Below are 20300 nucleotides of genomic sequence, written 5' to 3' on the forward strand. Positions count from 1 at the left end.
CTGTGCTTCCAACTTTGTGGCAACAGTTTGGGGAAGGCCCTTTCCTGTTTCAGCATGACAATGCCCCCGCGCACAATGCGAGGTCCATACAGAAATGGTTTGTTGAGATCAGTGTGGAAGAACTCGACTGGCCTGCAAAGAGCCCTGACCTCAACCCCATCGCACACCTTTAGGATGAATTGGAACACTGACTGCGAACCAGGTCTCATCGCCCAACATCAGTACCCAACCTCATTCAATGCTCTTGTGGCTGAATGGAAGCAAGCCCCCGCAGCAATGTTCCAACATCTAGTGGAATGCCTTCCCAGAAGAGTCAAGGCTGTTATACAGCGAAGGGGGGACCAACTCCATATTAATGTCCATGATTTTGGAATGGGATGTTCGACGCGCAGGTGTCCACATTCTTTTGGTCATGTAGTTTATGTATGCTTGTTACACTAAACCAGCCAGAGGCCATACTTCCTGTGATGTTTTCTTTGATGATGACTTTGAAGCACTTTTAAATTATCATGTTCTGGTGGTGTTTCCACAGCCAGTGCCCATGCCACTGAGAAGGAGGCTCTGATGTCAGAGCTGAAAGTTCTCAGTTACCTGGGAAACCACATGAACATTGTCAACCTGCTGGGAGCCTGTACTGTTGGAGGTAAGGAGCAGCATGTCTAGAGGACTGTAGGGCTTATTCTCATTCTAATCTATGCTACTATCAATCTGGGAACTACAGTTGGCTGAGGTTTTTGAGATACAGCAATAATGTGAACAATCCTCCCTTTTATCACCAAGGATTGTATTACTTGTTGGCGAAATATCAGCCTTTCTAGAGTTTTTTCTGTTAGTTAACACTATCAACGTTTCTCTTTACTGTAACAATTGTGATTGAATCCACTCAATATTAGCCACTTTCAATGCAACATACCGAAACAAAACGAACTATGCAAAATATTTTGTTGTCGGCACAACGCATCGGAGTATGATTCTTTTGCACATGACTCAGCCAATACTCTACACAGACCGTTTCAGCATTACCAATCAGAGCTGCAGTAGGCCTATATGTAAATAGACCATTGCCAAATATGAATCTGTGCCATTTATTTTGAACTGGACTGAGTTTCCAGCTGTCTTAGTGAGTAGATGCACTTGTTTTGAGATCATGGCAAGAGCTGCATGTAGCCACATGTGCACATTTTGTTCATATCCTTTGCTAGTTAGTGAGTTATTAGCCCAGTTATAGATCATTTGTAGTCAACAATAGGGGAGTGATTGCTTCCTACAAAACGTGTACATTTCTAGACATCTTTGAAAAGATTAAGAGGTAAAGAGCTTTTTTTTGTCTTAAAGGGGTATTGTTGTATTTTGAGACAGGCTTGAATAATCTAAGTAGCCAATTGGCAGATGGTAGTATAATTTGTCTGATTCTCTATAATAATGGTATGGGAATAATAATACATTTTATTTTGTAAAGTGGTTTCTTGCATCAAACAACAAAACTACATTTTCAGTCACCTCCTTGTCTGAAGGACAAGTGGATAAAAAGGTTGATTTCATGCCCTGCATGTTTTTTTTCCCTCATGGAATGTAGGCCTACATTGAACACCACACATTGGCTGCTACTGAAGGCTGAATGATAGAACAGCTATTTCCATATTAAAATATTATGGGATGCATTTTCTCCATAGTTTTTTTTATGGTAGGCCACTGGAAGGCCTGGTACGCCAACATTAGGATCAAATAGCCACAGTTAAAACTAACTTAAAGCAGGTACAGCCTCAGTGTTCAATGTAAATGCGTGCTGGAAGTTGCAGAGATTTTCCACAACCTTCAAGTTTGCGCTCAGCAGACCAGAAATTTGCTCAGAGCTCCCCAAAAATTTGAGGGAACATTGCTTGTTGGGCGTAAGTATTGTTTACTATTCGTTGTATTAATGTTTATGATATAGGGGTGGTGCTCCTGAAACTTGCCGTACTTGTAGGAGTGGTGCTCCTGAAACTTGCTGTACTTGTAGGAGTGGTGCTCCTGAAACTTGCTGTACTTGTAGGAGTGGTGCTCCTGAAACTTGCTGTACTTGTAGGAGTGGTGCTCCTGAAACTTGCTGTACTTGTTTTGGGGTGTCTATATTTCAAGGTGTTTTGTTTGTCTTTAGTGTGTTGTTTCTTGGTGGATGACATTCATGTGACTGGCCATGGCTATTTGTCTCCTCGTCTCCAGGCCCAACCCTGGTGATCACAGAGTATTGCTGCTTCGGTGACCTCCTCAACTTTCTGAGGAGGAAGAGGGAGACGTTCTTTTGTGACACGTTAGGGGAGGACTGCTACTACAGGAATGTCATGCTGCAGAGGGAGACAGCTCCAGCTGGGTCAGATGGGTCAGTGTGGACTCATTATGTTTATAAGGAGAGGGTGGTAGTTGGGTGGTATATACTGTAATTTTCACTGCACAGTTTATACTGTATTTATGTAATGTTGCTTATGTCATCTCACCTGCTCACAAAAGTAAATACCACTGCCGTTGTTCTCCCACCCACTGGAAAATTCCCCAATTGAACTAAGCATACAGTACTTTCATGGTCTATAAGGCAGGACACGCCTACACTAAACCGACTACTCTTTGTTGTTGTTGAGAAAAATACTTACAGTAAATGTAAATGTCTCTGGAGATTCATAAATGTTTATGTTAGGGAGTATTTCTTACCTAGTGTGTAGTAGTTATGTGTAGTGTTTGATGGCGACTGAACTGAGACCAGACTGCTTATTTCCTCCTTGCAGAGACAGCAGGAATGGCTACATGGAAATGAGGCCTTCTGTCACTGGTGTCCTGCCCAATGGCTTCTCCTCAGAGAAGAGAATCTCGATACGCAAACCAGGCAAGACATCCACTTTTATTTGAATTGATAATTATCACATATATCACTTGAGAAAGCTAATTTATACAGCCTGCAATGTGCAGTATCTCCCTCTATACATAGTTAAGCTTCCTTAATACACAATGTTGCTCCCTCTACGCACCTCTCAAATTATCTTGCTCTATCACTATGTTTCTCTCAGGTGGTTCCAGTAGTGAGCCTGATGTTGTGAGTGAGATGCTCCATGAGGACAGTCTCTCTCTGGACACTGAGGATCTGCTCAGCTTCTCCTATCAAGTGGCCAAAGGCATGGACTTCCTGGCTTCCAAGAATGTAAACCCTTAATTTCCTCACAGAAGCTTTCCTCTCCTAATATAGCTCCTGAAAGCCCCCCACCACCAGCTATTCAAAACAACAGATCTATTTTCACTCTGCAATTAAATCCAGCAAGTTAAATCCATGATGGTAGATAATGTCCAACCATTCTGTAAATATTTTCATTCTGTAAGTACTGTACATTCACGTAGACCAAGAAAAGCACTATTTCCACTGGTGTTGTTTGTTCTATGTATCAGATTAAATTTAGACACACGCTAAGCCGCACACACACCAACACACATTAGTTCCATCTTCTTTATTTCCAAACAATGCTAGGATCACATTTCCATAGCTGGTCAACAGGTCCAGAATGCATGTTGAGCATTCTGCTGAAAAATGTATAACCAATTGAGGCAAGCGGACACCATACTACAGCCAGGTCCTGTATCAATCAGTGTGTGTGGAACAGATTCGGGGAAGAACATTTACTGTCACCATATATTAGTAGTGTTTAAAAGTTTTATGTTATCTTATTACATTACATTATGTTTTATTATTTGTGTGTGTGTGTGTGTGTGTGTGTGTGTGTGTGTGTGTGTGTGTGTGTGTGTGTGTGTGTGTGTGTTCAGTGCATCCACAGAGACCTGGCTGCCCGGAACATTCTGCTGACTCAGGGGCGAGTGGCAAAGATCTGTGACTTCGGCTTGGCCCGTGACATCACCACAGACTCCAACTATGTGGTCAAAGGCAATGTAAGTCTGGCCCATCGCTTACTACTGTAGATCTCAATGTGATATATAGATACAGCATGGATATTTTGCAGTGAAAACCATCAATGGAATAGTCAAGCACAGGCACAGTATTGATATAAAGCCTCCCAGAACCAGTGTCAGCTATGAGCCTGGGGGCATCATGGGCTAGTACTGTATGTTCCAATTCCATGGCATGTGAAGTACAGTATGTATGTATGTATGTATGTATGTATGTATGTATGTATGTATGTATGTATGTATGTATGTATGTATGTATGTATGTATGTATGTATGTATGTATGTATGTATGTACACTGAGTGTACAAAACATTAGGAACACCTGCTCTTTCCCTGACAGACTGACCAGGTGAATTCAGGGCCAGCATCCCTGTAGAATGCTTTAGATATTAGGAAGGTGTTCCTAAAGTTTTTTTACACTCCGTGTGTATCTGATGGATCTGACATTGTAATGTGCACTCTGACAGGTGTGTGATTATGAATTCCTTTAAATGTCACTGAATTCTTTCAAATGTCACTGGTATGGGTCACCAGATACAAGTGTCTCCAACATTCAGCACCTTAGGGGAGTTTTAACCTACTCTTGAAACTAAGGAAATACAGTACCTCTCCTCTCATACAAGAACAAGCAATTTTGAACATTTCTGATCCAAAATTCAAGATTAATCAACAGCATCTGCATTCATCATTTACTCTCTCTAGTTCTGCACTCTTCACAGCTGTAGACAGCTGAAGGGATAGAGATGATGGATTACTTCAAAGATGTCAAGAGATTTGCTTTGATGCATTTTCTGAATACGTGAAGTGCATCTGACATATTAGACTGGCTGTGATGGTTTGTGTTCCATGCAGGCTCGCCTCCCAGTCAAGTGGATGTCTCCAGAGAGCATCTTTGAATGTGTGTACACATTTGAGAGTGACGTATGGTCCTATGGCATCTTGCTCTGGGAAATCTTCTCACTCGGTACGTACGTCCACGTTACCCTCTGTGTGTGTGTGTGTGCGCGCGCGAGTACCTGTCCATGTGTGTGTTTTCATTGATTTGTATTATCTTATTTTCTTCATGGCCTACAGGAAGCAGTCCATATCCTGGGATGCTTGTGGACTCAAAGTTCTACAAAATGATTAAGGAAGGATATAGAATGGATGCCCCAGAGTTTGCACCGAGTGAAATGTGAGTGTGTGTGTGTGTGTGTGTGTGTGTGTGTGTGTGTGTGTGTGTGTGTGTGTGTGTGTGTGTGTGTGTGTGTGTGGTCTAAGTATCTTGAGAAAGACAGTGTGTGCATGGGTGTACTATACAGGTGTGTGAATATGTCGGATTTAAGCAGATTGCATATTTGTTGAATTTCACCATAAACTTCACCATGAAAGCTAAATTATTATTTAGTTCGTTATTTGACGATAGCTACATACATTCCATTTTCAGAAGAATACACTTAGAGAAAAGCATGTAAAGTGTCAATTTGTAAGAGAGGGGGGCGAGACAAAAGAGGTAACAGGTGTATGTGCTTGGTGCCATGCCTGCGCCTGTGCTAAATATGTGTGTTGTGGTTTCAGGTATGAGATAATGAGGTCGTGCTGGGACTCGAACCCCTTTAAGAGGCACTCCTTCAGCAAGGTGGTGGAGAGGATTGAACAACAGCTGTCAGACACCACCAAACACGTAGGTCACAGATCTCCTCTAACCTGCTTGTTTACACATGTTGACAGACTATGGATTTAAGGTATTCACAAGAGTTTACCAGCAGTAAATTCCATAATCCATATTCTTGAGATTTTTCTTTAAGTGCCAAAAGGTCCCACCTTGAGACTTTTCTGTATTTAATAGTAGCAAACAGTGCCTTGCAAAAGTATTCACCCCCCTTGGCGTTTTTCATATTTTGTTGCATTACAACCTGTAATTTAAATTGATTTTTATTTGTATTTCATGCAATGGACATACACAAAATAGTCCAAATTGGTGAAGTGAAATGAAAAAAATATGAAAAAAAAGTGAAACTGAAAAGTGGTACATGCATATGTATTCACCCCCTTTGGTATGAAGCCCCTAAATAAGATCTGTCACAACCAATTACCTTCAGAAGTCACATAATTAGTTAGATTGCACACAGGTGGACTTTATTTAAGTGTCACCTGATCTCAATATACACCTGTTCTGAAAGGCCCCAGAGTCTGCAACACCACTAAGCAAGGGGTACCACCAAGCAAGCGGCACTATGAACGAGCTCTCCAAACAGGTCAGGGACAAAGTTGTGGAGAAGTACAGATCAGGGTTGGTTATAAAAAATATCAGAAACTTTGAACATCCCACGGAGCACCATTAAATCCATTATTAAAAAAATTGAAAGAATATGGCACCACAACAAACCTGCCAAGAGAGCGCCGCCCACCAAAACTCATGGACCAGGCAAGGAGGGCATTAATCAGAGAGGCAACAAAGAGACCAACGATAACCCTGAAGGAGCTGCAAAGCTCCACAGCAGAGATTGGAGTATCTGTCCATAGGACCACTTTAAGCCGTATACTCCACAGAGCTGGGCTTTAAGGAAGAGTGGCCAGAAAAAATAAGCAAACATGTTTGGTGTTCACCAAAAGTCATGGTGGAGACTCCCCAAACATATGGAAGAAGGTACTCTGGTCAGATGAGACTAAAATATAGCTTTTTGGCCATCAAGGAAAATGCTATGTCTGTTTCAAACCTAACACCTCCCATCACCCCGAGAAACCATCCCCACAGTGAAGCATGGTGGTGGCAGCATCATGCTGTGGGGATGTTTTTCATCGGCAGGGACTAGGAAACTGGTCAGAATTGAAGGAATGATGGATGGCGCTAAATATAGGGAAATTCTTGAGGGAAACCTGTTTCAGTCTTCCAGAGATTTGAGACTGGGACGGAGGTTCAACTTCCAGCAGGACAATGACCCTAGTTATACTGCTAAAGCAACACTTGAGTGGTTTAAGGGGAAACATTTAAATGTCTTGGAATGGCCTAGTCAAAGCCCAGACCTCAATCCAATTGAGAATTTGTGGGATGACTTAAAGATTGCTGTACATCAGCGGAACTTATCCAACTTGAAGGAACTTGAGCAGTTTTGCCTAGAAGAATGGGCAAAAATCCCAGTGGCTAGATGTGCAAAGCTTAGAGAGACCTACCCCAAGAGAATTGCAGCTGTAATTGCTGCAAAAGGTCTACAAAGTATTGACTTTGGGGGGTGAATAGTTTTACACGCTCAAGTTCAGTGTTTTGTCTTATTTCTTGTTTGTATCACACAAAAAAAATATTTTGCATCTTCAAAGTGGTAGGCATGTTGTGTAAATCAAATGATACAAACCTTCCAAAAATACATTTTTAATTCCAGGTTGTAAGGCAACAAAATAGGAAAAATGCCAAGGGGGTGAATACTTTCGCAAGCCACTGTACTATACAAATTCAATAAAATATTACCTGCCTTCATGTTTTGTTAACGTCCCACTGGGCACACACTGGTTGAATCGTTTCCACATAATTTCAATGATGTAGTGGTGTATTAATTTTATATGATGTACTGCTTTATATTTGTTTGATATGTAATGTAAGTGCGTTAATGTGTTTGGACCCCAGGAAGAGTAGCTGCTGCCTTGGCAGTAGCTAATGGGGATCCCTAATAAATACAAATATAATACAATGATATTACATGGAGCCAACGTGGAATAGACTTTAAGTTGACGTCTGTGCCCAGTGGCGTTAGCCAACTGCCCTAGCCTTTTGTAAGGCCACTCAGTGGTTGAAGAATGTGAGTCCTCTGACAATCTCCCCACCTCTCTTTGAAACCTGACAGACTGTTAGAAGGACTGATCTAGTGGTTTTGGCTGAGTTAATGAATTACCACAGGGCCACACTGTAAACACTATGTGCTGTCATTACTCAAAACTTTTGATGAAACTTGTTACACTTAATGTATCTAAGTACACTTACATTTTAAATCGGAAGTTTACATACACCTTAGCCAAATACATTTAAACTCAGTTTTTCACAATTCCTGACATTTAATCCTAATAAAAAATCCCTGTCTTAGGTCAGTTAGGATCACCACTTTATTTTAAGAATGTGGAATGTCAGAATAATAGTAAAGAGAATGATTTATCTCATCTTTTATTTCTTTCATCACATTCCCAGTGGGTCAGAAGTTTACATACACTCAATTCATATTTGGTAGCATTGCCTTTACATTGTTTAACTTGGGTCAAATGTTTCGGGTAGCCTTTCACAAGCTTGTGGCTGAATTTTGGCCCATTCCTCCTGACAGAGTTAATGTAACTGAGTCAGCTTTAACTTTAACTTCCTGACTGACGTCTTGAGATGTTGCTTCAATATATCCACATAATTGTCCTACCTCATGATGCCATCTATTTTGTGAAGTGCACCAGTCCCTCCTGCAGCAAAGCACCCCCACAAATTGATGCTGCCACCCCTGTGCTTCACTGTTGGGATGGTGTTCTTCGTCTTGCAAGCGTCCCCCTTTTTCCTCCAAACATAACGATGGTCATTATGGCCAAACAGTTCTATTTTTGTTTCATCAGACCAGAAAACGAAAATGATTTCTTTTGATTTTCCCATGATGTCAAGCAAAGAGGCACTGAGTTTGAAGCTAGTCCTTGAAATACATCCACAGGTACATCTCCAAATGATGTCAATTAGCCTATCAGAAGCCTCTAAAGCCATGACATAATTTTGTGTTTATACTTGTGTACTATTGTTTGTACAGATGAACGTGGTACCTTCAGTTGTTTGGAAATTGCTCCCAAGGATGATCCAGACTTGTGGAGGTCTACAATTTTATTCTGAGGTCTTGGCTGATTTCTTTTGATTTTCCCATGATGTTAAGCAAAGAGGCACTGAGTTTGAAATTAGGCCTTGAAATACATCCACAGGTACATCTCCAAATGATGTCAATTAGCCTATCAGAAGCCTCTAAAGCCATGACATAATTTTCTGGAATTTTCCAAGCTGTTTAAAGGCCCAGTCAATTTAGTGTATGTTAACCTCTGACCCACTGGAATTGTGATACAGTGAAATAATCTGTCTGTAAACAATTGTTGGATTAATGACTTGTGTCATGCACAAAGTGGATGTCCTCACCGACTTTCCAAAACTATAGTTTGTTAACAAGACATTTGTGGAGTGGTTAAAAAACAAGTTTTAATGACTCCAACCCAAGTGTATGTAAACTTCTGACTTCAACTGTACTTAGCGTTTTTGTAGTCATTACTCAAACTGATGGAGTCACTGTGACCCTGTAGGAGTTGAGTTGTATCGGCTTGAAATTTTGAGGAATGGCCCCACTAAGCCACGCCTCCAATATAATTTCCTTGTGTGCCTTATCTTTTCGTAGAATTACCTCCCATGACTATATTTGTTAGTGACAGAGACCCATGGTTGTTGAATTCATTCATTTTCAGTCCTGTGGCCTTCACCGAGTAAGTTCCTAGGCTAACATTATCATTATAATTAAACTGTTTATGATAATACATTGCATATTTCACAAGGCCTTATTTTGAGGCCTAGCTTTACCCTAATACAGTGGCCTGAAATTCATGGTTTACAAGTAGGTTTAAGTTTACAAGTAGTCCTGCAAGTAGGTTTGAAAAATTCGGGAAAAATCCTGGATTTCCAGGAATATCCCAACTGGGATATTTGGAAAATAAATTACCAGAATTTTGCAACCCTACCTGCAAATCCCTTTATGCTGGCTTGCAAAGTGATGTGTAATTCTTATTGGAATCCGGCCAGAGTTAGGATATCCAACAATTTACGTTTTTAATTTCCTGAAACCTGCATTCATAATGACTGCCAGGCTTAGGAACAGTGTGAGGAGACTACCTAAACCAACAGTAAGAACCATTTCTGTAACAGGTGCAATAAATGTAACTAAATTATTGGATTAGTTTAGAAAAATGTATGTTATTTATCTTTGTGTAGCATAAGATTAATCAATCACTCAGTGTACATGAAAAATAAAACACAGATGTTAAAAACAATTTGAAAAAATCTACATGCAGTAGCACATGCTGGGAAAAAGTGAATTTGTTATCTTAACTTTAAAAAATGTAGTTGATGTGACTTCTCATTTAGTTTTGAGTCAGTATCTCATAAACATTTTCAGTAATAATTACTTTCATTGACTTTGAGTTCAACTTACTACAAGTATTTAAGTAAAACATGCCTTGGGGTTTACAGTCTACACAGTCCAAACAGAGTACAAAGAACATGCCTGTGGGTTTCCCCACCCCAACTACCCAGGGCCACACGTTTAGACTACAACCAGACTAGTCAGACTAGCAGTTAAAACACAGAAATGTGTCAACCCTCAATTAACACTCGTGTCACACACATCACGGGCCACACACACATGCATGTACCCCACGCACGCACACACACACACATACAGTAGCCACTGAACATCTCATGACAGTTAGGAAGTGATGAATATGATTGATCACTTGTGATATAATCACCTCTGTCACTGTGTCATGATGACCTCTCCTCATGACCTCGACTCACCTCTCACTTCTGAAACATGCCAGCGATTTAGCTAACACAGAGCAGGTCTTCTCTTCTCACGCCTTCCCTTTCACACCTTCAGACCAGAGTGCTACACAGTCACCTTCTTTATTTAACCACGCTGCATGTTCTCACTCAGTAAGCAGAACTGCAATTGAAAAACACCCCTCCACCCCTCCAGCACTACATAGTATATTGTATGAACTCTCTCTCTGTTTCTCTCCGTTTCTCCTTCTCTCTGTCTAGATCTATCTGAACTTCAGCTCCAGGTTTCCGGTTACAATGGGGCAACAGGTTACCAGCGTGGACCAGGGGACGCAGAATGCCAACATCCTTTGCCTCAACTCTGTGGGCAGCAGCAACGCCTCCACTCAGCCCCTATTGGCCAGCGCCAGCGATGACATCTTTCTGGGGGAGATGGCCACCGGGCTCAGGGTCCACCAGGTGTAAGGCCCCACCCACGATGGCTGCCCCATAAAGTGCCTGTTCAGTGCCATACAGAATATCCCACCACACTCTATTCCAATCATATACTGTGTCTAGCTATTAGCCACCCCTTCCCAAACTTATGCCTAGCTGTTAGCCTCCCCCTTCAGACCGAGGTTTCAAGAAGGATCCTCTCGAATCCTCTGCTCCTGGCCGCCTTAGGGGGTACCATTCCGAGATCATTACTGCATATCAATTTTGATGTGCTGTTTGAAATGGACACTATAGTTTATAGCTCCATAGTAGTGCTATTTTCAGAGGACTTTCCTCAATGTTGCTGTTACTGTATCTTATATGTTTAATACAATGTTTTTGTTTGTTTCACATTTCCGTTGTCAATGTATTAAACTGAATTACTATGTTTTGTTTTAAATATAATTTTTTTCTAAAACAAAATAATGTAGCATTTATAATGGTTGAAATACAATTATCGTTGGAGGTGAAAGTACTTGAAATGTATCATCTTTCCAGATGTAGGCATCATGTAATGAAGCTTTCAGTTGACCTTTTTTCTGTTGCATCTTTTTAAAAGTTAATGTTAGTATTATTCCACAAGTTCAGTTTTGGTGATTATGTGAAGGAGAGACATTTCTAGGGCCAATGGCTGAAATTATATTCAGTAGGTTAAGTCTCAAAACGTCTCAATCTAATGAACCGATAAGCATGGTACTATGACTGTTTATATGTGTATATATTGACCTTGTGTATGACTAGTAATACGTGTATGATGTGAGCGGTAGTATTAGCTTAGATTCAGCAAAGGTTGCTTGCTGGAGAATCCTTGTAAATATGTAAATATGTTGCTTGTGTCGGCACCTCTTCTGTCTTTTACAGTATGTGACCCTTGTTTACATTTGTCATCAGACAGGTACTGCCATATCACTATGGGGTTTCTTTAGTATAAAAACTGTCACCAAAGATGGGGAAGGTTGAAACAGTGCATGGTTAGGATGAGCATACTGTATAAGGGAAAAGGTGATTAGCCAGTGGATGCTTTCTACTCTTACAGATTGTTAAAGAAGGCGTTCTGTTTTGAGACAAAAAGCCAATGATGCCAATGTGGAGCTTGCAGAACAAACCAATAACTGTTCTGAGAAAAAGCCAATGGGAAGAATGCCGCTCAGATGAATAGCCAATTTGGTGTTAGATGTTAGAGCTGTCTAATCAAACAAGGTTGTGACATGTCTTAGAGCTCCCTACAGTCCTGTGGGCAGTACCCTCAGTGCACTCATCCCAGTCATCAGTAGCTGATTTCTCAGCCTTCCCTCAGCTCTTTATGTCCAGCTGCTTCCTCTGACGGAAGTGTCACTTCCACCATCTCTCAGCCAGAGCTCTGTATCACTTCAGACTCCCATCACTAGGACTTCCCTCTTCCCACACTGAGATATTGTTGTGAAGAGCACCTGGAAATGCACAGACTGAAGTGTGTGCGTCCGTGTGTCTGTGTGTGTAGGTGCCACAGTATGAAATGTATGACATTTACCCATCTCACTTTTCAACCCTGTCTCCTTCCCAAAGCTGGCTCTTTGTAAATATGTGTGTGAATACAATGTAAAGTAATGTGGATGCTGTCTTAATGTTTTATTTTCTATTGATATGGTATATTTAATGCACACCTCTGATATTCTGTAATATAAAACATTTCCTACCACAAATAGATACACAGAGATACATCCATTAAATATATACTGTACATCTTCTTCTTTGGAGGTAAACTGCTTGTTTTTCTGTTTTCTTGTGACAACTGTAGATGTCTTTGTTTGGACATTGCTGTAGATTCCTTGTGTAGTGTCATTTTCCCTTGGCTAACCATCGCATGCTGTCTTCTACAAGCAAGCCAAAACATTTGTTCTTTATTGTCAAATGCTTTTGTACAGCTTTGCCTTGAAAATAAAGTTTGTTTTCAGCCCCAAACAGGAAAGCTTCATACTTTCTTGGCAATAGCAAATATTGTTCTAATTTGGCTAATTACAAGCAAGGATGAGTAGAGCTGTAGGGCAATGACTCACATCAATGCAATGCTCATTCCCCATTCCCCCTTCTGTCACACTGAATTGGAGACCTCAAAATAGGTAATTACACACTAATAACATAGTAGTTACATGTTTATCTGTGTCATTCGTCACACTGTTAAAGATAGCACAACCAAAATATTGTCTGATTATCCCTAACAAGGTTACGCTGGAAAAGTTGATATAATATGATGCTTGTTTTCAAACTTTTAGGAAATTTGTATTTTCCCCCTATTCAAAGATAAGTTTATTTTGTATATTTGTTGTATATTTATTTTACAAGAGACAAAGTTGTTTGTTGTGCACATTTGCAAAGTATTGCTATGTCTTGTGTTACTGTAATATAAATAAAAGAAACCCTTAAACAATAGTTTTGTTAATCATGATTTGTATTAGTAATATGTGACTTTTTCTATGTTATTATTTTCATATGTATGCAGTTTAGTACATTTTTAAGACATTCCTGTCTTCTCATTTGATCCAGTTTGATAATGTAGTGGTGTAACGGTCGTCGTACGTAATGGACCAAGGCGCAGTGGGTTGAATGCTCAACTTAACTTTTATTGAACACTAAAATAAACAAAACAAGAAAAACGATTGAACGAACAGTATTGCAGGCTAACACACAGCAGTGCAACAACAACTTCCCACAAAGGGACAGGTGAAAACAGGGCTACTTAAGTATGACTCTCAATCAGCAACAACGATGTACAGCTGTTCCTGATTGAGAGCCATACCAGGCCAACAAAGAAACACACAACATAGAAAAACATAGAAATACAAAACAAGAACATTACCCAAAAACCCCGGAACACATAAATCAAACACACCTTTTACATAAATACATATCCCATTAAACCCCGAACCACATAAAACAAATACCCCCTGCCACGTCCTGACCAAACTAATATAACAAATAACCCCTTTACTAGTCAGGACGTGACAAGTGGAGTCATTTTATTTAGATTGACATAGATCTGAGTGTCAATTTGTCAGCCATCTGTGTCAAGCCTCTGAGCAGGTGATGCCTCAGGTCACTGTCACTCTCCTCCCCATGGTAGTGTACAGTCATACTAGTCTACAGTCACTGACCGTATCTGTTTATAAAATCATGTTTCCTGCTCCAGAATTGTCAGGGTCTTTGGCTTGGGTCCAGCTTGGGACATCTGGCTGTAGGGGAACGCCGCTAGGGCTTGTCCAGCAGGCCAGGCCGGTGGACAGACAGACGGAGGGCCCTTGTGCGTGTCACTGTGTGGGCTGAGCCCATTGTTCTAGCATCTACAGTATCTGATAAGAGGGACAGGAAATCCCACCATTGAAGCAGAATGGTTGATTGAATACGTTTGTGAGATAGAGTGGTCGCGTATAGTAAAGAGCAGCTGAGAGAGGGAGAAGAATCTTTTCTGTAATATTTCATCACATTATTTGAAGATCATTGCGAGGCTGAGACTGGACTTTTACAGCAAAAGCTACTTACACTTGTGCTATTGTACTGTTTGGTCTAATATGACATGTCCTGCAACAACAGGGTGATCAAATGAAGATCTTACATCTGTATATGGCCTAGTTGAGATTTTCATATGTTATTACTCTCACAATACAGTCCAATTAGACACAGTGTATTTCACCCTTTTTTTCTTTCTCTATCCCTCTCCCCTCTCACCCTCTGTCTCTCAGTAAAGTTTGAATTCTGTCCAGGTCCTCATTCCAGCACAATAGTCTCATTTGTTTTCTAATAGCCTCTGGTAAATTATACTTCTGTCCAAGATGGAAAAACAAACACCCAATTGTATCGTGGAAGTTCCATTGCTTTTTTTCTGGGAGGATCTAGTTACAAGGGCCAAGTGCCAACACGACGCAATATGTCATTATTATACATGATATGGTGTGTGTGTGTGTGCGTGTTTACGTGTGTTTGCATGCGTGCAAGTGTCCGATCGTGCGTGCATGTGTGTATTTGTGTGTACTTCTTTAAAACAATCCCCTGAAGGTTGTGTTTTGTCTGCAGATTTTGCTTTAAGTATGGGGCTTTAATTTATATTGTATATATTTTAGTGTTATGCTCCTTTAATGAAAGCTCCAGTGCAGGTCTGCCAGTTTGATAGCTGCTGTTGCTGAACCTGTGGTGCAGCCAAATTAAGTAGCAAGGTTGACTAATTCATCTTAAATTACCTCCCTTATCCTACCTCATTTGCACATTGTCATGGGCGTCGTAAGGATTGGACCAAGGCGCAGCGGGTAAAGTGCTCATCTTCTTAATGTATTTAAAGAAAACACTTAAACAAAATCAACAAACGACGATAACAGTTCCATAAGGCTCCCAGACTATACAGAAAATAACCACCCACAAAACACAAGTGAAACAAACACAACTAAATATGGCCTCCAATTAGAGGCAACGACAACCAGCTGTCTCTAATTGGAGGTCCTACCAAAAACCCAACATAGAAATAGAAAACTAGATTTAAACATAGAAATAGAAAACATAGAACCAAAACCAAAAACACAACTAAACACACAAAACAAACACCCCCTGCCACGCCCTGACCAAACTACAATGACAAATAACCTCTTTTACTGGTCAGGACGTGACACACATGCTGTATATAGACTTTTTCTACTGTATTATTGATTGAATGTTTGTTTATTCCATGTGTAACTCTGTGTTGTTGTATGTGTCAAACTGCTTTGCTTTATATTGGCCAGGTCGCAGTTGCAAATGAGAACTTGTTCTCAACTAGCCTACCTTGTTAAATAAAGGTGAAATTAAGAATGAAAAAATCAGTCCCCTTGTGACAGGGGAAAGAAGGCTTGTTGATTGCAACAGGGAGTGGCAATGGAATACAAGCTTCCCAAAAAATATGATTTTGTTCAAATATTCCTAGTCTGTCTATCTATGAGTAACAGGGTTGACATGTTATGCTTGAACCACTGCTCAGTTTTCCACCAGAAAACATCAGAAAATGGCAAAAAAGAGTAGAACCAGCTCACCTACTTTTACAGTGCCTTAAAACCTGTCTGGGCTAGGGGGCAGTATTTTCACGGCCGGATGAAAAACGTTCCCAATTTAAACAGGTTACTACTCTGGCTCAGAAACTAGAATGTGCATATTATTAGTAGATTTGGATAGAAAACACTCTGAAGTTTCTAAAACTGTTTGAATGGTGTCTGTGAGTATAACAGAACTCATATGGCAGGCAAAAACCTGAGAAAAAATCCAACCAGGAAGTGGAGTTTTTCAAGACTGGGCCTATTCAGTATACAGTGACTTAGGGTTCAATTTGCACTTCCTAAGGCTTCCACTAGATGTCAACAGTCTTTAGAACGTGTTTCAGGCTTTTGCAGTCAACAGAGAGTGAACAAGACCTCCTGGAGTCTGATGACCGAGAGAATGACAGGCCACAATTACGCGCGTTCACGTGAGGAGGTAGCTGTGTTCCATAACGTTTTTCAAGACATTGGAATCGTCCGGTTGGAATATTACTGACGTTTTACGTTAAAAATGCCCTAAAGATTGATGTTTTACAACGTTTGACATGTTTCAACGAACGTAAATATAACTTTTTGTCGTGAAATTTTCGACGCGCTTCCTACATTTGGAGTAGCTTACTGAACGCGCAAACAACAAGGAGTTATTTGGACATAAATGATGGACTTTATCGAACAAAACAACATTTATTGTGGACCTGGGATTCCTGGAAGTGCCTTCTGATGAAGATCATCAAAGGTAAGTGAATATTTCTAATGCTATTTATGATTTTAGATGACTCCAAAATGGCGGGTATCTGTATTCCCTGGTGTATTTTTCTGAGCGCAGTACTCAGATTATTGCAAAGTGTGCTTTCCCCGTGAAGCTTTTTTGAAATCTGTCACAGCGGTTGCATAAAGGAGATGTTCATCTATAATTCTTTGAATAACAGTTTAATATTTTATCAACGTTTATGATGAGTATTTTTGTAAATTGTTGTGCTGATTCACCGGCAGTATTGGAGGCAAAATATTTTCTGAACGTCACGCGCCAATGTAAAATGCTGTTTTTGGATATAAATATGAACTTTATCGAACAAAACATACATGTATTGTGTAACATAATGTCCTAGGAGTGTCATCTGATGAAGATCGTCAAAGGTTAGTGCTTCATTTCGCTGTGTTTTGGGTTTTATTGACACATGTCCTTGCTTGGAAAATGGCTGTGTGATTATTTTTGTCTATGTACTCTCCTAACATAATCTAATGTTTTGCTTTCGTTGTAAAGCCTTTTTGAAATCGGACAATGTGGTTACATCAAGGAGACGTGTATCTTTAAAATGGTGTAAAATAGTCGTATGTTTGAGAAAGTTGAATTATGACATTTTGTTGTTTTTCAATTTGCCGCCCTGATATTTCACTGGCTGTGTCCCGCAGGTGGGACGCTACCGTCCCACCTAGCCCATAGAAGTTAAGAAAGTATTCAAACCCTTTGAATTTTTCCACATTTTGATGTGTTACTGCCTGAATCTACTGGGTGACAAATTCACCTTTCAGCAGGACAATAACCTAAAACACCAAATATAAAAGACCAAATACACACGTTGCTTACCAAGAAGACAGTGAATGTTCCTGGGTGGCCAATTTAACTTAAATCAGCTTGGCAAGACTTGAAAATGGCTGTCTAGCAATGATCAACAACAAACTTGACGAAGCTTGAAGATTAAAATGATGCTTACAAGAAATCCCACTATGCTCTGCAAAGACCCATTAAACAGGCAACGCGCCAATACAGGACTAAGATTGAATCCTAATACACCAGTTCCGATGCTCATGGGATGTGGCAGGGCTTGCAAACTATTTTGGACTACAAAGGGAAGACCAGCCGCGAGCTGCTTAGTGACACAAGCCTACCAGATGAGCTAAATGACTTCTATGTGCACTTCGAGGCAAGCAACACTGAAGCATGCATGAGAGCAACAGCTGTCCCGGACGACTGTAGCCGATGTGTGAAAGACCTTTAAACAGGTCAACATTCACAAGGTCACAGGGCCAGACAGATTATCAGGACGTGTACTCCGAGCATGCGCTGACCAACTGGCAAGTGTCTTCCCTGACATTTTTAACCTGTCCCTGACTGAGTCTGTAATACCTACATGTTTCAAACAGACCACCATAGTCCCTGTGCCCAAGAACATCAAGGTAACCTGCCTAAATGACTACCAACCCATAACACTCACATCTGTAGCCATGAAGAACTTTGAAAGGCTAGTCATGGCTCACATCAACACCATCATCCCAGAAACCCTAGACCCACTCCAATTTGCATACTGCCCCAACATATCCACAGATGATGTCATCTCTATTGCACTCCACACTGCCCTTTCCCACCTGGAAAAAAGGAACACCTACGTGAGAATGCTATTCATTGACTACAGCTCAGAGTTCAAAACTATTGTGCCCTCAGAGCTCATAACTAAGTTAATTAAAGACCCTGAGACTAAACACCTCCCTCTGCAACTGGATCATGGACTTCCTGACGGGCCTCCACCAGGTGGTAAGGGTAGGTTACAATATATCTGCCACACTCATATTCAACACAGGGGCCCCTCGAGGGAGCGTGCTTAGACCCTCCTGTACTCCCTGTTCACCCATGACTGTGTGGCCAAGCATAACTCTAACACAATCATTAAGTTTGCTGACGACACAACGGTGGTAGGCCTGATCACTGACAATGATGAGACAGTCTATAGGGAGGAGGTCAGAGACCTGGCAGTGTGGTCCACGTCACAAACAAACGTCACAAACAAACGTGTCCACGTCACAAACAAACTAACATCGTCCTAACACACCAAGACAGTTGTGAAGAGGGCACTATAATGCCTATTCCCCCTCAGGAGACTGAAAAGATTTGGCATGAGTCATCAGATTCTCAAAAAGTTCTACAGCTGCACCATCAAGAGCATCCTGACTGGTTACATCACTGCCTGGTATGGCAACTGCTCGGCCTCTGACCGCAAGGCTCTACAGAGGATAGTGCGTACGGCCAAGTACATCACTGGGGCCAAGCTTCCTGCCATCCAGGACCTCTATACCAGGCGGTGTCAGAGGAAGGCCCTAAAAATTGTCGTAGACTCCAGCCACCCTAGTCATAGACTATTCTCTCTGCTACCTCACAGCAAGCGGTACCGAAGAGTCAAGTCTAGGTCCAAAAGGCTTCTTAACAGCTTCTACCCCCAAGCCATAAGACTGCTGAACATCTAATCAAATGGCTACTCGGACTAATTGCATTGCCCCCCCCCCCCCCCCCCCCACACACACACACACACTTTTTCCCCCGCTGCTGGTACTGTTTATTATCTATACATAGTCACTTTACCCCTACTTACATGTACATATTACCTCAATTACCTTGACTATCCTGTACCACATCACATTGATTCGGTACCGGTACCCCCTGTATATAGCCTCGTTATTATTATTTTATTGTTGCTATTTTATAAATTTTTTCTTTAGTTTATTTCTTAAATATTTTCCTAACTCTTATTTTTCTTAAAACCTGCATTGTTGGTTAAGGGCTTGTAAGTAAGCATTTCACTGTAAGGTCTACACCTGTTGTATTCGGTTCATGTGACAAATACAATTTGATTTGATTACAAATATTGTACCATACAATCCAGGTGTGCTAAGCTCTTAGAGACTTACCCAGAAAGACTCACAGCTGTAATTACTGCCAAACTTTATTCTAACATGTGTTGACTCAGTGGTGTGAATACACGTGTAAATTAGATATTTCTGTACTTAATTTTCAATACATTTGCTAAAATGTCTAAAAACATGTTTTCACTTTGCCATTATGTGGTATTGTGTGTAGATGATGGCGACAACTTGGAGAAATGTTGGGCTGTGGGATGAAGTGGGATGCTGAATTTTTACACATTAGCAAGTCTTTATTCAGATTTATTAAATTATAATTGTCGTCCATATTAAAGGGCACTTCAGAAATATTGATGCACAATTTCTACTTAAAATATCAAAGGGATGCAAAAGTCACTACTGTCGTGGAATGACAACTGTCTCTGTATGATTGTATGAAAGCACAGCATTCTCTAGCATTCTCTAGTTAGTATTTTGCCCCTCGGGGTCCCAGAATATTCTAGAAAACAATGACAGATTGGACATCACAGTAGATCATTATCTTTAACTCCCATAGTTAAACAGGTGAGTCTCTATAGAGACTAGCTATAGTTGCCTGTGATAGGGACCTACTCTTTTCCTGTTTTCCATAGCCTGGGCCAGGTACATCATGTCTCCACTTAAATTTACAGGTGACAACAAGTAAGGAGAATTTTCTGCAATGTACATGTTGA

The 20300-nt window shown here is 40.7% G+C and overlaps 1 protein-coding gene across 2 annotated transcripts in view; it reads left to right on the top strand.

Annotated features, from left to right (window-relative positions):
* The window catches only part of LOC106560270 (mast/stem cell growth factor receptor Kit), a 35049-nt gene extending 21716 nt beyond the window's left edge, over nt 1-13333 (top strand). For both annotated transcript variants that reach the window (XM_014122985.3, XM_014122986.3), the window contains exons 13-21: nt 533-643; nt 2203-2359; nt 2760-2857; nt 3039-3169; nt 3784-3906; nt 4777-4888; nt 4999-5098; nt 5482-5587; nt 10712-13333. In XM_014122985.3, coding sequence (XP_013978460.1) covers nt 533-643; nt 2203-2359; nt 2760-2857; nt 3039-3169; nt 3784-3906; nt 4777-4888; nt 4999-5098; nt 5482-5587; nt 10712-10915 — 1142 coding nt within the window. In that variant the 3' untranslated portion in view covers nt 10916-13333. The remainder of the gene's footprint in view (nt 1-532; nt 644-2202; nt 2360-2759; nt 2858-3038; nt 3170-3783; nt 3907-4776; nt 4889-4998; nt 5099-5481; nt 5588-10711) is intronic.
* The last annotated feature ends 6967 nt before the right edge of the window (nt 13334-20300 follow it).

This window comes from Salmo salar, chromosome 10 (genome assembly GCF_965601325.2).
Source record: "Salmo salar chromosome 10, fSalSal1, whole genome shotgun sequence".
In the NCBI taxonomy this organism is placed as follows: domain Eukaryota; kingdom Metazoa; phylum Chordata; class Actinopteri; order Salmoniformes; family Salmonidae; genus Salmo; species Salmo salar.